The 16,300-nt window shown below is 43.1% G+C and overlaps 1 protein-coding gene across 3 annotated transcripts in view; it reads left to right on the top strand.

Moving 5' to 3' along the window:
* Positions 1-16,300, top strand: part of LOC118392974 (major facilitator superfamily domain-containing protein 3-like) — a 52,406-nt gene that overhangs the window by 16,629 nt on the left and 19,477 nt on the right. For all 3 annotated transcript variants that reach the window (XR_008063863.1, XM_035785054.2, XM_035785055.2), the window contains one exon: positions 11,559-11,659. Coding sequence is in view for 2 of the 3 variants with exons in the window: in XM_035785054.2 (XP_035640947.1) it covers positions 11,559-11,659 (101 nt within the window). In the remaining variant the exon portion in view is untranslated. The remainder of the gene's footprint in view (positions 1-11,558; positions 11,660-16,300) is intronic.

The raw sequence follows: 16,300 nt of genomic DNA, 5'->3' as shown, positions 1-16,300 counted from the left end.
TAGCGTTGAGAGGCAGCACTCTCCTGTTAGCGTTGAGAGGCAGCACTCTCCTGTTAGCGTTGAGAGGCAGCACTCTCCTGTTAGCGTTGAGAGGCAGCACTCTCCTGTTAGCGTTGAGAGGCAGCACTCTCCTGTTAGCGTTGAGAGGCAGCACTCTCCTGTTAGCGTTGAGAGGCAGCACTCTCCTGTTAGCGTTGAGAGGCAGCACTCTCCTGTTAGCGTTGAGCAGCACTCTCCTGTTAGCGTTGAGAGGCAGCACTCTCCTGTTAGCGTCAGCACTCTCCTGTTAGCGTTGAGAGGCAGCACTCTCCTGTTAGCGTTGAGAGGCAGCACTCTCCTGTTAGCGTTGAGAGGCAGCACTCTCCTGTTAGCGTTGAGAGGCAGCACTCTCCTGTTAGCGTTGAGAGGCAGCACTCTCCTGTTAGCGTTGAGAGGCAGCACTCTCCTGTTAGCACTCTCCTGTTAGCGTTGAGAGGCAGCACTCTCCTGTTAGCGTTGAGAGGCAGCACTCTCCTGTTAGCGTTGAGAGGCAGCACTCTCCTGTTAGCGTTGAGAGGCAGCACTCTCCTGTTAGCGTTGAGAGGCAGCACTCTCCTGTTAGCGTTGAGAGGCAGCACTCTCCTGTTAGCGTTGAGAGGCAGCACTCTCCTGTTAGCGTTGAGAGGCAGCACTCTCCTGTTAGCGTTGAGAGGCAGCACTCTCCTGTTAGCGTTCAGCACTCTCCTGTTAGCGTTGAGAGGCACTCTCCTGTTAGCGTTCAGAGGCAGCACTCTCCTGTTAGCGTTGAGAGGCAGCACTCTCCTGTTAGCGTTGAGAGGCAGCACTCTCCTGTTAGCGTTGAGAGGCAGCACTCTCCTGTTAGCGTTGAGAGGCAGCACTCTCCTGTTAGCGTTGAGAGGCAGCACTCTCCTGTTAGCGTTGAGAGGCAGCACTCTCCTGTTAGCGTTGAGAGGCAGCACTCTCCTGTTAGCGTTGAGAGGCAGCACTCTCCTGTTAGCGTTCAGAGGCAGCACTCTCCTGTTAGCGTTGAGAGGCAGCACTCTCCTGTTAGCGTTGAGAGGCAGCACTCTCCTGTTAGCGTTCAGAGGCAGCACTCTCCTGTTAGCGTTCAGAGGCAGCACTCTCCTGTTAGCGTTCAGAGGCAGCACTCTCCTGTTAGCGTTCAGAGGCAGCACTCTCCTGTTAGCGTTCAGAGGCAGCACTCTCCTGTTAGCGTTCAGAGGCAGCACTCTCCTGTTAGCGTTCAGAGGCAGCACTCTCCTGTTAGCGTTCAGAGGCAGCACTCTCCTGTTAGCGTTCAGAGGCAGCACTCTCCTGTTAGCGTTGAGAAGCAACACTGCGCATTTTAGCGTCCCTTTCTGTGGCACAGATATCACATCACCCCATCACCTCCCCTCATCGGGGTGTGTGTGTGTGTGTGTGTGTGTGTGTGTGTGTGTGTGTGTGTGTGTGTGTGTGTGTGTGTGTGTGTGTGTGTGTGTGTGTGTGTGTGTGTGTGTGTGTGTGTGTGTGTGTGTGTGTGTGTGTGTGTGTGTGTGTGTGTGTGTGTGTGTGTGTGTGTGTGTGTGTCTATAGTCCTCTGTGTGTTGTAGGAGAACAGTACGGAGAAATGCTTTGTAGCCTCCAGTGATGCAAGGAGACAGGCCCCAGCAGCAACACTAGGTCTTCTGTGGTCTACAGCTGATAATTCAAAGCATTCACCAATAATCAACTATTTCTATTGACCTAACATGAAGTGAACTAAATGTGTTATTTTTGAGAGAGATCACAGATCAGACTTTAGCCTAAAAGTCATTATAATCTGCAGCAGCACCATTTGCTCATGAAAAATGTCACTCCTATAGACTCTCCTTGACGTCATCTTATTTTCTAAGAATAATTACATTTACATTTAAGTCATTTAGCAGACGCTCTTATCCAGAGCGACTTACAAATTGGTGCATACACCTTATGACATCCAGTGGAACAGCCACTTGCATCTAGATCTTTTTTTTGTTTTGGGGGGAGAAGGATTACTTACCCTTACTTACCCTATCCTAGGTATTCCTTGAAGAGGTGGGGTTTCAGGTGTCTCCGGAAGGTGGTGATTGACTCCGCTGTCCTGGCGTCGTGAGGGAGTTTGTTCCACCATTGGGGGCCAGAGCAGCGAACAGTTTTGACTGGGCTGAGGCGGGAACTGTACTTCCTCAGTGGTAGGGAGGCGAGCAGGCCAGAGGTGGATGAACGCAGTGCCCTTGTTTGGGTGTAGGGCCTGATCAGAGCCTGGAGGTACTGAGGTGCCGTTCCCTCACAGCTCCGTAGGCAAGCACCATGGTCTTGTAGCGGATGCGAGCTTCAACTGGAAGCCAGTGGAGAGCGGAGGAGCGGGGTGACGTGAGAGAACTTGGGAAGGTTGAACACCAGACGGGCTGCGGCGTTCTGGATGAGTTGTAGGGGTTTAATGGCACAGGCAGGGAGCCCAGCCAACAGCGAGTTGCAGTAATCAAGACGGGAGATGACAAGTGCCTGGATTAGGACCTGCGCCGCTTCCTGTGTGAGGCAGGGTCGTACTCTGCGGATGTTGTAGAGCATGAACCTACAGGAACGGGACACCGCCTTGATGTTAGTTGAGAACGTCAGGGTGTTGTCCAGGATCACGCCAAGGTTCTTAGCGCTCTGGGAGGAGGACACAATGGAGTTGTCAACCGTGATGGCGAGATCATGGAGCGGGCAGTCCTTCCCCGGGAGGAAGAGGAGCTCCGTCTTGCTGAGGTTCAGCTTGAGGTGGTGATCCGTCATCCACACTGATATGTCTGCCAGACATGCAGAGATGCGATTCGCCACCTGGTCATCAGAAGGGGAAAGGAGAAGATTAATTGTGTGTCGTCTGCATAGCAATGATAGGAGAGACCATGTGAGGTTATGACAGAGCCAAGTGACTTGGTGTATAGCGAGAATAAGAGAGGGCCTAGAACAGAGCCCTGGGGACACCAGTGGTGAGCGCGTGGTGAGGAGACAGATTCTCGCCACGCCACCTGGTAGGAGCGACCTGTCAGGTAGGGCGCAATCAGCGTGGGCCGCGCCGGAGATGCCCAACTCGGAGAGGGTGGAGAGGAGGATCTGATGGTTCACAGTATCGAAGGCAGCCGATAGGTCTAGAAGGATGAGAGCAGAGGAGAGAGAGTTAGCTTTAGCAGTGCGGAGCGCCTCCGTGATACAGAGAAGAGCAGTCTCAGTTGAATGACTAGTCTTGAAACCTGACTGATTTGGATCAAGAAGGTCATTCTGAGAGAGATAGCGGTAGAGCTGGCCAAGGACGGCACGCTCAAGAGTTTTGGAGAGAAAAGAGAGAAGGGATACTGGTCTGTAGTTGTTGACATCGGAGGGATCGAGTGTAGGTTTTTTCAGAAGGGTGCAACTCTCGCTCTCTTGAAGACGGGAGGGACGTAGCCAGCGGTCAGGGATGCGTTGATGAGCGAGGTGAGGTAAGGGGAGAAGGTCTCCGGAAATGGTCTGGAGAAGAGAGGAGGGGATAGGGTCAAGCGGGCAGGTTGTTGGGCGGCCGGCCGTCACAAGACGCGAGATTTCATCTGGAGAGAGAGGGGAGAAAGAGGTCAGAGCATAGGGTAGGGCAGTGTGAGCAGAACCAGCGGTGTCGTTTGACTTAGCAAACGAGGATCGGATGTCGTCGACCTTCTTTTCAAAATGGTTGACGAAGTCATCTGCAGAGAGGAGGAGGGGGGCAGGGATTCAGGAGGGAGGAGAAGGTGGCAAAGAGCTTCCTAGGGTTAGAGGCAGATGCTTGGAATTTAGAATGGTAGAAAGTGGCTTTAGCAGCAGAGACAGAGGAGGAAAATGTAGAGGGGAGGGAGTGAAAGGATGCCAGGTCCGCAGGGAGGCGAGTTTTCCTCCATTTCCGCTCGGCTGCCCGGAGCCCTGTTCTGTGAGCTCGCAAGGAGTCGTCGAGCCACGGAGCGGGAGGGGAGGACCGAGCCGGCCTGGAGGATAGGGGACATAGGGATGAACTCTGCCTTGTTGGCCGCAGATCGGCAGTTCCAGAGGCTACCGGAGACCTGGAACTCCACGTGGGTCGTACGCGCTGGGACCACCAGATTAGGGTGGTCGCGGCCACGCGGTGTGGAGCGTTTGTATGGTCTGTGCAGAGAGGAGAGAACAGGGATAGACAGACACATAGTTGACAGGCTACAGAAAAGGCTACGCTAATGCAAGGAGATTGGAATGACAAGTGGACTACACGTCTCGAATGTTCAGAAAGTTAAGCTTACGTAGCAAGAGTCTTATTGACTAAAATGATTAAAATGATACAGTACTGCTAAAGTAGGCTAGCTGGCAGTGGCTGCGTTGTTGACACTACACTAATCAAGTCGTTCCGTTGAGTGTAATAGTTTCTACAGTGCTGCTAATCGGGGCTAGCTGGCTAGCTAGCAGTGTTGTTTACGTTACGTTGCGTTAAAAGAACGACAATAGCTGGCTAGCTAACCTAGGAAATCGCTCTAGACTACACAATTATCTTTGAAACAAAGACGGCTATGTAGCTAGCTACGATCAAACAAATCAAACCGTTGTACTGTAATGAAATGAAATGAAAATGTGATACTAACTGTGGAGCGAGTGCGGAATGTGACCGGGTTGTTGTTGGCTGGCTGTTAGCTGTTAGCTGTTGGCTAGCTAGCAGAGTCTCCTACGTTAAGGACGACAAATAGCTGGCTAGCGAACCTCAGTGAATTAAGATAATCACTCCAAGGCTACACACACTAAACTACACAATTATCTTGTGAAACAAAGACAGCTATGTAGCTAGCTAACACTAGACTAATCTGTGTCGTACAGTTGAGTGAATAGCACTACAGTGATGCTAATCTGTGTGCGTTAGCTAGCGCTTGCTAGCTCCTGGGCGAATAGCAGTGAAGGCTACGTTAGGGCGACGAAATACGATAATTATGCAATTATCTCTGATACAAGGACGGCTATGTAGCTAGCTAAGAAGAATTGCTAAGATTAGACAAATCAACCGTTGTACTATAATGAAATGTAATGAAAAAGTTATACAACCTGCAGAGCGAAGTTCCTAGCAAACGGTAGTAGAACATACGTTTGGAAAGGCAGCAGCTGCACAACAAAGCAGGGATGCCTCAGCTCTAGAGATTACAGTTCTCCTTTCAATTGCTAGTTAATCTTACATTTTCACCAACTGCCATTACAGCACATACACTACCCTAACTCAACCTCCAATGCATAAAACAATACATGTGATGTAATGCAATCTATAAATAACAACAATACAACAAACAACAATGTATTTTCCCACACTGGGCATTGGCATGAGACATACATTATATATACAAAAGTATGTGGACACCCCTTCAAATTATTGGATTTGGCTATTTCAGCAACACCTGTTACTGACAGGTGTATAAAATTGAGCACACAGCCATTCAATCTCCATAGACAATCATTGACAGTAGTCAAATCTTACTGAAGATTTTCAACATTGCACCTTCATAGGATGCTTTTTTTACCTTTATTTAACTAGGCAAGTCAGTTAAGAACAAATTCTTATTTTCAATGACAGCCTAGGAACAGTGGGTTAACTGCCTGTTCAGGGGCAGAACGACAGATTTTGTACCTTGCCAGCTCGGGGATTTGAACTTACAACCTTTCGGTTACTAGTCCAATGCTCTAACCACTAGGCTACCCTGCCGCCCCCGCTTCCTTTCCAACAAGTCAGTTCATCAAATTTCTGCCCTGCTAGAGTTGCCAGGTCAACTGTAAGTGCTGTTATTGTGAAGTGGAAACATCTAGGAGCAACAACGGCTCAGCCGCGAAGTGGTAGGCCACACAAGCTCATGAATGAGACCACCGAGTTCTGAAGCGTGTGACGCATACAAATCATCTATCCCCGGTTGCAAAGCTCACTACCGAGTTTCAAAATGACTCTGGAAGCAACGTCAGCACAAGAACTGTTAGGTGGGAGCTTCAGGAAATGGGTTTCGACGGCCTATCAGCCACACACGAGCCGAAGATCACCACACACAATGCCAAGCATCGGCTGTAGTGGTGTAAAGCTTGCATTCATTGGACTCTGGAGCAGTTGAAAAGCATTTTCTGGAGTGATGAATCACTCTTCACCATCTGGCAGTCCGAAGGACGAGTCTGGGTTTGCCGGATGCCAGGAGAACGCTACCTGCACCAATGCATAATGCCAGCTGTAAAGATTGGTGGAGGAGGCATAATGGTCTGGGGCCATTTTTCATGGTTTGTGCTAGGCCCCTTAGTTCCAGTGAAGACAAATCTTAACGCTACAGCATACAATGACATTCTAGACGATTCTGTCCTTCCAATTTTGTGGCAACAGTTTGGGGAAGGCCTTTCCTGTTTCAGCATGACAATGCCCTCATGCACAAAGCAAAATGGTTTGTCAAGATCGGTGTTGAAGAATTTGACTGGCCTGCACAGAGCGCTGATCTCAACCCCATCAAACACCTTTGGGATGAATTGGAATGCCGACTGCGAGCCAGGCCTAATCGCCCAACATCAGTGCCCGACCTCACTAATTATCTTGTGGCTGAATAGAAACAAGTTCCCACAGCAATGTTCTAACATCTAGTGGAAAGCCTTCCCAGAAGAGTAGCGGCTGTTATAGCAGCAAAGGGGGACCAACTCCATATTAATGGTCATGATTTTGGAATGAGATGTTCGAAGTGCCGGTGTTCACATACTTTTGGTCATGTAGTGTACATCACCTTATTCATTGCTAGCGCTCACAATGCTAGATTGGTTAATGATAAGCATTAGCATCGAGCTGAAATAGGCCCTATATGAAGAGAATACCAATGTCTTGTCTTTCTATAAAACGTCTGCAGAAGTCTGTGGTCTGTCCTGTTTTAATTACATCACCATATGGTCTCTGATGCTGGCTCCCAGGTATTTGTCACACTACCCATGAAGAAATATGACCAAAAACAATGTTGTTTGGAATCTCTTTCACAAAAGCGCTGTCAAATTTTTGGGGTACTTCTACTCTTTCTTCCTGTCTAACTTTTTGAGAAGGCACACCTGATAATTGAAATGCATTCCAGGTGACTACTTCATGAAGCTGGTTGTGAGAATGCCAAGAGTGTGCAAAGCTGTCATCAAGTGGCTATTTGAAGACTCTCAAATATAAAACAAATATAAAACATATTTAGATTTGTTTAACACCTTTTTTGGTGACTACATGATTCCATATGTGTTCATTCATAGTTTTGATCTTTTTATATTTTTTATTTTTATTTCACCTTTATTTAACCAGGTAGGCTAGTTGAGAACAAGTTCTCATTTGCAACTGCGACCTGGCCAAGATAAAGCATAGCAGTGTGAACAGACAACACAGAGTTACACATGGAGTAAACAATTAGCAAGTCAATAACACAGTAGAAAAAAAGAAAAAAAAAAAAAATGGGCAGTCTATATACAATGTGTGCAAAAGGCATGAGGAGGTAGGCGAATAATACAATTTTGCAGATTAACACTGGAGTGATAAATGATCAGATGGGCATGTACAGGTAGAGATATTGGTGTGCAAAAGAGCAGAAAAGTAAATAAATAAAAACAGTATAAAAACAGTATGGGAATGAGGTAGGTGAAAAAGGGTGAGCTATTTACCTATAGACTATGTACAGCTGCAGCGATCGGTTAGCTGCTCGGATAGCTGATGTTTGAAGTTGGTGAGGGAGATAGAAGTCTCCAACTTCAGCGATTTTTGCAATTCGTTCCAGTCACAGGCAGCAGAGTACTGGAACGAAAGGCGGCCAAATGAGGTGTTGGCTTTAGGGATGATCAGTGAGATACACCTGCTGGAGCGCGTGCTACGGATGGGTGTTGCCATCGTGACCAGTGAACTGAGATAAGGCGGAGCTTTACCTAGCATGGACTTGTAGATGACCTGGAGCCAGTGGGTCTGGCGACGAATATGTAGTGAGGGCCAGCCGACTAGAGCATACAAGTCGCAGTGGTGGGTGGTATAAGGTGCTTTAGTGACAAAACGGATGGCACTGTGATAGACTGCATCCAGTTTGCTGAGTAGAGTGTTGGAAGCCATTTTGTAGATGACATCGCCGAAGTCGAGGATCGGTAGGATAGTCAGTTTTACTAGGGTAAGCTTGGCAGCGTGAGTGAAGGAGGCTTTGTTGCGGAATAGAAAGCCGACTCTGGATTTGATTTTTGATTGGAGATGTTTGATGTGAGTCTGGAAGGAGAGTTTGCAGTCTAGCCAGACACCTAGGTACTTATAGATGTCCACATATTCAAGGTTGGAACCATCCAGGGTGGTGATGCTAGTCGGGCATGCGGGTGCAGGCAACGATAGGTTGAAAAGCATGCATTTGGTTTTACTCGCGTTTAAGAGCAGTTGGAGGCCACGGAAGGAGTGCTGTATGGCATTGAAGCTCGTTTGGAGGTTTGATAGCACAGTGTCCAATGACGGGCCGAAAGTATATAGAATGGTGTCGTCTGCGTAGAGGTGGATCAGGGAATCGCCCGCAGCAAGAGCAACATCATTGATATATACAGAGAAAAGAGTCGGCCCGAGAATTGAACCCTGTGGCACCCCCATAGAGACTGCCAGAGGACCGGACAGCATGCCCTCTGATTTGACACACTGAACTCTGCATTAGGACACGGGCAGAATTGTCACATTTTCACACACACAGAGTTGCGTTCACCTGACACTGTACACCCAGTCCAGATTCCCACAGAATGACTCATCACCACTCTCCCAACACGCAAGCACACATACACACACTACACAAAGCCAATCCACCAAACCATCTCAATGCTCTCAAATCAAATTTGAACATTTCTCCTGGGCCCCATCAGAAACGTCTGAGTGGCCAGAGACTGACCGCCTCACACAGATCCCCGAGAGCCTATATGGTATCGCAGACCAGCCCGTGTGAGGTGTCAGTAGCGAGGCAGGTTCTCCTCTCACCCCATCACTACTGCAACTCCTTAGAGAGACAGATTTGAAAGAGACAGATTTGAAAGAGTGTCATTGAGAAGGAGAGAATAAAAAATGAGGGAAACCATGTCTTTAGCATGTGTATGATAGCAGATTGGTTTTCTGTTGGAAAGGGTAAAGAAGGAGAAATGAGAGAGGTGTTGTAGAGCCTGTAGACGTAAAGACTGACAGAATGGACAGATACTATTTGGTATCAGATATAAGTATAGTGGTAATGGTAATGTCCATGTGGTAATATCCTTGTCAGATGGTATAGATGTCAGATACCAGACAGTGACACGTGTCTGGTTCGTCTGATAGACAGGATCCTTTGGGGACTGATTGGCACAGTGGTAATCCCTGGAAGACACACACACACATACACAACACAATTCTCTAAGGGGGTGAGAAGTGGGGAGCTCCTTGGGTTATTGATTACCCCATGAGCCATGCCTATCGGGAGACACAGCTCTTAGACTAACAAGGAATCAATTAGCGTCTGGGAACATGTCGTGGGTGTGTGTGTGCGTATCATGGTTTCCGTTAGCCGGTAATAGCCGGCTTATGGCCAATAAATATTTTTTAAGCTGATAAATAAAATTTGTACCGGCCAATTGTCTGGGAGAGGGAAAAAAATCCCATAGCAAGATTATGCCTTTTAGCATAATCCATCAATTTCCATTGATGGAAATGCCAGTTGATGTAAATACATTTGACCAGTCATGCTTATTGGTCTATGGGTTAATTTCCATAATTTTGTGGAATTAAATTGGCATGTCTATATTTTTGTTAGTCGTTATGATTCTTATTTATCACACATGCACAGCATACAGAGCCTAGCATACAGAGCCTAGCGTACGGAGCCTAGCGTACGGAGCCTAGCGTACAGAGCCTAGCGTACAGAGCCTAGCGTACAGTGCCTAGCGTACAGAGCCTAGCGTACGGAGCCTAGCGTACGGAGCCTAGCGTACGGAGCCTAGCGTACGGAGCCTAGCGTACGGAGCCTAGCGTACAGAGCCTAGCGTACAGAGCCTAGCGTACAGAGCCTAGCGTACGGAGCCTAGCGTACGGAGCCTAGCGTACGGAGCCTAGCGTACGGAGCCTAGCGTACGGAGCCTAGCGTACGGAGCCTAGCGTACGGTGCCTAGCGTACAGAGCCTAGCGTACGGTGCCTAGCGTACAGAGCCTAGCGTACAGAGCCTAGCGTACAGAGCCTAGTTTAAGCTGAACATCTTTGACAGCACGAGACCTGCTGCTTCAGCTCCTGGTGCTGCTGGAGGGAAATGGGCTTTTATAAGCCCAATCATTGCGCAACAATTCTAAATGAAATCTTGTGTTAAAAACAATTTTGATAGCATGATAAAAAAGAGCTACTATTTTTATTTCTCAACTGGTATTGGAAGTGCACTTCCCATTCGCCATTCTAAGTGCCTATAATGGCAGGTAGGCTTCAGTGCTACCTGCTACCTTGAACCGTTTAGAAATTACAGCACTTTTTGTACATAGTCCCTTCATTTTAGGGAACAACAAGTATTGGGACAAATTCACTTATGTGTATTAAAGTAGTCCCATATTCCTAGCACGCAATGATTACATTATTTACCATTAATTTTTAAACGGTTCACCTGATATGGATGAAAATACACTTGAATTAAGCTGACAGTCTACACTTTAACTTCATAGACATTGTATCGTTTCAAATTCAAAGTGCTGGAGTACAGTGCCTAAACAACTAACAAATTGGGGTTAGTAGATTGATATAGGCTTGTGGTTTGGTTGTTCATTACTCGTCTTGTTGGCTGAGAAAAAGTAAATGTGGTAGTTATTCTAACATCTTTAAACGGAATTCGGCAAGAAGGACCCACACCATTTCATCCTTGAGGTTCATGATTTGTTAAGATGAATGAATTACTATAATTTAAATGTGATTTCTGTCATTCTGAATACCGTGGGTGGACGACCTGATCATGTTACGCACCAAATACGTATGGGACTGGTACATTTCTCAAATGTCAGGTATCACAGTGCTTGCTGTGCCACGAGAGATCCTGGGTTCGAGTCCAGGCTCTGTCGCTGCCGGCCGCGACCGGGAGACCCATGGCAGGGATGTTCTTGTCCCTTCGCGCACTAGTGACTCCTGTGACGGGCCGGGCGCAATGCACGCTGACACGGTCGCCAGGTGTACAGTGTTTCCTCCAACACATTGGTCCGGTTGGCTTCCGGGTTAAGCGGGCATTGTGTCAAGAAGCATTGTGGCTTGGCTGGGTTGTGTTTCGGAGGATGCACGGCTCTCGACCTTCGCCTCTCGCGAGTCCGTACGGCAGTGGCAGTGATGGGACAACTAGATACCACGAAATTGGGGAGAAAAATTCTCAAATGTCCAGTAAATGAAAATGCTGCCAGTCAAATGTCCGGTGGCACATTTTCCGAATGGAAACCCTGGAGTGTGGGTGTGTGTGCTACTGTAGAAGGAAATATGGTGTTTGTTTTTGTTAGCATACACATACTACACAGTATTCTTTGCCTGTGTGTGTGTCAAATGGAATTTGTGACTGGTTGTCTGTCTTGTGTGTCTCCACAGTATTGGCTCTCTGATGAGGCGTGTGTTTGTGATGCGGACTGTCAGTATGGTGTTCCAGAGCTCCCTCCTGACCGTGCTGGAACCTTCCCCGCTCATGAAAGGTGAGAGAAGACCAGACCGCACTCTGACCACAACTTGACTAGGCAGCATTGACCATGTTTCCATGCGTATTCCGGATAGTATTCCGGATAGTAGCTCATATCCCGCTTAAGGTCTTGTTCAGGATAAGCTGTTTACATGCACCTTTGATATCCCGCTCACGAATATCCCGGTTTCCCATCCACATTTAGGCCTATACAAAAAACATTTTGTCACGTGAAACCCATCCACATTTAGGCCTATACATAAATAAATAAATATATGTGTAACCCATCCACATTCAGGCCTATACAAAAAAACATTTTATCACATGTAACCCATCCACATTCAGGCCTATACATAAATAAATAAATATATGCGTAACCCATCCACATTCAGGCCTACACATAAATAAATAAATAAATAAATATATGTGTAACCCATCCACATTCAGGCCTACACATAAATAAATAAATAAATAAATATATGTGTAACCCATCCACATTTAGGCCTACACATTAATAAATAAATATATGTGTAACCCATCCACATTCAGGTCTATACATAAATAAATAAATAAATATATGTGTAACCCATCCACATTCAGGTCTATACATAAATAAATAAATATATGTGTAACCCATCCACATTCAGGCCTACACATAAATAAATAAATATATGTGTAACCCATCCACATTTAGGCCTATACATAAATAAATAAATATATGTGTAACCCATCCACATTCAGGCCTATACAAAAAAAAACATTGTATCACGTGTAACCCATCCACATTCAGGCCTATACATAAATAAATAAATATATGTGTAACCCATCCACATTCAGGCCTACACATAAATAAATAAATAAATATATGTGTAACCCATCCACATTCAGGCCTATACAAAAAAAAACATTTTATCACATGTAACCCATCCACATTCAGGCCTATACATAAATGAATAAATATATGTGTAACCCATCCACATTCAGGCCTATACAAAAAAAAACATTTTATCACATGTAACCCATCCACATTCAGGTCTATACATAAATAAATAAATATATGTGTAACCCATCCACATTCAGGCCTATACATAAGTAAATAAATATATGTGAAACCCATCCACATTCAGGCCTACACATAAATAAATAAATATATGTGTAACCCATCCACATTCAGGCCTATACAAAAAAAAACATTTTATCACGTGTAACCCATCCACATTCAGGCCTATACATAAATAAATAAATATATGTGTAACCCATCCACATTCAGGCCTATACATAAGTAAATAAATATATGTGTAACCCATCCACATTTAGGCCTATACATAAATAAATAAATGAATAAATATACGTGTAACCCATCCACATTCAGGCCTATACATAAATAAATAAATATATGTGTAACCCATCCACATTTGGGCCTATAAATAAATAAATAAATATACGTGTAACCCATCCACATTTAGGCCTATACAAAAAACATTTTGTCACGTGTAACCCATCCACATTCAGGCCTATACATAAATAAATAAATAAATATATGTGTAACCCATCCACATTTAGGCCTATACATAAATAAATAAATATATGTGTAACCCATCCACATTCAGGCCTATACATAAATAAATAAATAAATATACGTGGAACCCATCCACATTTAGGCCTATACATAAATAAATAAATATATGTGTAACCCATCACATTCAGGCCTATACATGAATAAATAAATAAATATACGTGTAACCCATCCACATTCAGGCCTATACATAAGTAAATAAATATATGTGTAACCCATCCACATTTAGGCCTATACATAAATAAATATACGTGTAACCCATCCACATTCAGGCCTATACATAAATAAATAAATATATGTGTAACCCATCCACATTTAGGCCTATACATAAATAAATAAATATACGTGTAACCCATCCACATTTAGGCCTATACAAAAAACATTTTGTCACGTGTAACCCATCCACATTCAGGCCTATACATAAATAAATAAATAAATATACGTGTAACCCATCCACATTTAGGCCTATACAAAAAACATTTTGTCACGTGTAACCCATCCACATTCAGGCCTATACATGAATAAATAAATAAATATACGTGTAACCCATCCACATTTAGGCCTATACAAAAAACATTTTGTCACGTGTAACCCATCCACATTTAGGCCTATACATAAATAAATAAATAAATATATGTGTAACCCATCCACATTTAGGGCTATACATAAATAAATAAATAAATATATGTGTAACCCATCCACATTTAGGCCTATACATAAATAAATAAATATACGTAATAATAATAATAATAATATATGCCATTTAGCTGACGCTTTTATCCAAAGCGACTTACAGTCATGTGTGCATACATTCTATGGGTGGTCCACATTTAGGCCTATACATAAATAAATAAATATACGTGTAACCCATCCACATTTAGGCCTATACAAAAAACATTTTGTCACGTGTAACCCATCCACATTTAGGCCTATACAAAAAACATTTTGTCACGTGTAACCCATCCACATTTAGGCCTATACATAAATAAATAAATATATGTGTAACCCATCCACATTTAGGCCTATACATAAATAAATAAATATATGTGTAACCCATCCACATTCAGGCCTATACATAAATAAATAAATAAATATACGTGTAACCCATCCACATTTAGGCCTATACATAAATAAATAAATATATGTGTAACCCATCCACATTCAGGCCTATACATGAATAAATAAATAAATATACGTGTAACCCATCCACATTCAGGCCTATACATAAGTAAATAAATATATGTGTAACCCATCCACATTTAGGCCTATACATATATAAATATATGTGTAACCCATCCACATTCAGGCCTATACATAAATAAATAAATATATGTGTAACCCATCCACATTTAGGCCTATACATAAATAAATAAATATACGTGTAACCCATCCACATTTAGGCCTATACAAAAAACATTTTGTCACGTGTAACCCATCCACATTCAGGCCTATACATAAATAAATAAATAAATAAATATACGTGTAACCCATCCACATTTAGGCCTATACAAAAAACATTTTGTCACGTGTAACCCATCCACATTCAGGCCTATACATGAATAAATAAATAAATATACGTGTAACCCATCCACATTTAGGCCTATACAAAAAACATTTTGTCACGTGTAACCCATCCACATTTAGGCCTATACATAAATAAATATATGTGTAACCCATCCACATTTAGGTCTATACATAAATAAATAAATATATGTGTAACCCATCCACATTTAGGCCTATACATATAACATTTTGTCACGTGTAACCCATCCACATTCAGGCCTATACATAAATAAATAAATATATGTGTAACCTATCCACATTCAGGCCTATACATAAATAAATAAATAAATAAATAAATATATGTGTAACCCATCCACATTCAGGCCTATACATAAATAAATAAATATATATATGTGTAACCCATCCACATTCAGGCCTATACATAAATAAATAAATATATATATGTGTAACCCATCCACATTTAGGCCTATACATAAATAAATAAATAAATAAATATATGTGTAACCCATCCACATTTAGGCCTATACATAAATAAATAAATATATGTGTAACCCATCCACATTTAGGCCTATACATAAATAAATAAATATATGTGTAACCCATCCACATTTAGGCCTATACATAAATAAATAAATATATGTGTAACCCATCCACATTTAGGCCTATACATAAATAAATAAATATATGTGTAACCCATCCACATTTAGGCCTATACATAAATAAATATATGTGTAACCCATCCACATTCAGGCCTATACAAAAAAAAACATTTTATCACGTGTAACCCATCCACATTCAGGCCTATACATAAATAAATAAATATATGTGTAACCCATCCACATTCAGGCCTAGACATAAGTAAATAAATATATGTGTAACCCATCCACATTTAGGCCTATACATAAATAAATAAATATACGTGTAACCCATCCACATTCAGGCCTATACATAAATAAATAAATATATGTGTAACCCATCCACATTCAGGCCTACACATAAATAAATAAATATATGTGTAACCCATCCACATTTAGGCCTATACATAAATACATATATGTGTAACCCATCCACATTCAGGCCTATACATAAATAAATAAATATATGTGTAACCCATCCACATTTAGGCCTATACATAAATAAATAAATATACGTGTAACCCATCCACATTCAGGCCTATACATAAATAAATAAATATATGTGTAACCCATCCACATTCAGGCCTATACATAAATAAATAAATATATGTGTAACCCATCCACATTCAGGCCTATACATAAATAAATAAATATACGTGTAACCCATCCACATTTAGGCCTATACAAAAAACATTTTGTCAAGTGTAACCCATCCACATTTAGGCCTATACATAAATAAATAAATATATGTGTAACCCATCCACATTCAGGCCTATACATAAATAAATAAATAAATATACGTGTAACCCATCCACATTTAGGCCTATACAAAAAACATTTTGTCACGTGTAACCCATCCACATTTAGGCCTATATAAAAAAACATTTTGTCACGTGTAACCCATCCACATTTAGGCCTATAC

This window comes from Oncorhynchus keta, chromosome 14, assembly GCF_023373465.1.
Source record: "Oncorhynchus keta strain PuntledgeMale-10-30-2019 chromosome 14, Oket_V2, whole genome shotgun sequence".
NCBI classification, from domain to species: Eukaryota; Metazoa; Chordata; class Actinopteri; order Salmoniformes; family Salmonidae; genus Oncorhynchus; species Oncorhynchus keta.
This window is presented reverse-complemented; position numbering and strand designations above follow the sequence as displayed.